The sequence below is a fragment of the Myotis brandtii genome, unplaced genomic scaffold, assembly GCF_000412655.1.
Source record: "Myotis brandtii unplaced genomic scaffold, ASM41265v1 scaffold888, whole genome shotgun sequence".
Classification (NCBI taxonomy): Eukaryota; Metazoa; Chordata; class Mammalia; order Chiroptera; family Vespertilionidae; genus Myotis; species Myotis brandtii.
The window spans coordinates 978,717-979,562 of NW_005371636.1; the positions used below are offsets into that span (position 1 = coordinate 978,717).

Genomic DNA, 846 nt, shown 5'->3' on the forward strand with positions numbered 1-846 from the left:
CCGCTCTACGCGGCATCATCCACGCAGCCAGCAGCGCCTCAGCGTGAGGTGGTGGCACCGCCTTGCTCTTGTAACAGGCGTGGTGCTCTGGCTTTTAAGAATTTCTATTTGATTAAATGTCATCAGATTTGACTAAGTAACGCCCTGCAGTTACTCAGCGGCCTGTGCGAGGGTTTTCACCGTGTCGTGCGTGGCTTGTTCTGCAGGAAATGGAGAAGTCGGATGCGAACAACTTCCTGATCCTGTTCCGGGACTCGGGCTGTCAGTTCCGGTCTCTGTACACTTACTGTCCGGAGACGGAGGACATCGCCAAGCTGACCGGGATCGGCCCCAAGTCCATCAGCAAGAAGATGATCGAGGGCCTTTACAAGTACAACTCCGACAGGAAGCAGTTCAGCCACATTCCAGCGAAGACGCTGTCCGCCAGCGTGGACGCCATCACCATCCACAGCCACCTGTGGCAGAGCAAGCGGCCCGTGACGCCCAAGAAGCTGCTGCCCACGAAGGCGTAGGGTCGGGGTTCCCTCCGGGACGTTCGTGGGGACCGCCACCGCCTCCTGCCTGGGGAGCCTCCCTGATCGCCAGCTTACTTTTCTTAGTGTCAGTTTCTTTCTCTATAAGCTGGGAATAAAATTGGCTACTATTTGTAAAAAATAATATAAATGGAGCCACTTTAAAATGGAGCCAGACCAGGGGCACGGAGCCCACCTCACACTGCTGGACTGAAGGGGAAGACGGCGAGGGTACAGAATATGGGTTTATCTGTTGCTTTTTTAACACTTTCCATGTATGTGCTTGTCCTCGTGTTTATTTTGATGCCTTTCTCTCCGTGGGGTTTATTCCGAG

The 846-nt window shown here is 53.9% G+C and overlaps 1 protein-coding gene across 1 annotated transcript in view; it reads left to right on the forward strand.

Moving 5' to 3' along the window:
* The window catches only part of CAMSAP2 (calmodulin regulated spectrin-associated protein family, member 2), a 24,131-nt gene extending 23,546 nt beyond the window's left edge, over positions 1-585 (forward strand). The window contains exon 16 of the mRNA XM_014532356.1: positions 149-585. Coding sequence (XP_014387842.1) covers positions 149-512 — 364 coding nt within the window. The 3' untranslated portion in view covers positions 513-585. The remainder of the gene's footprint in view (positions 1-148) is intronic.
* Positions 586-846: the final 261 nt, after the last annotated feature.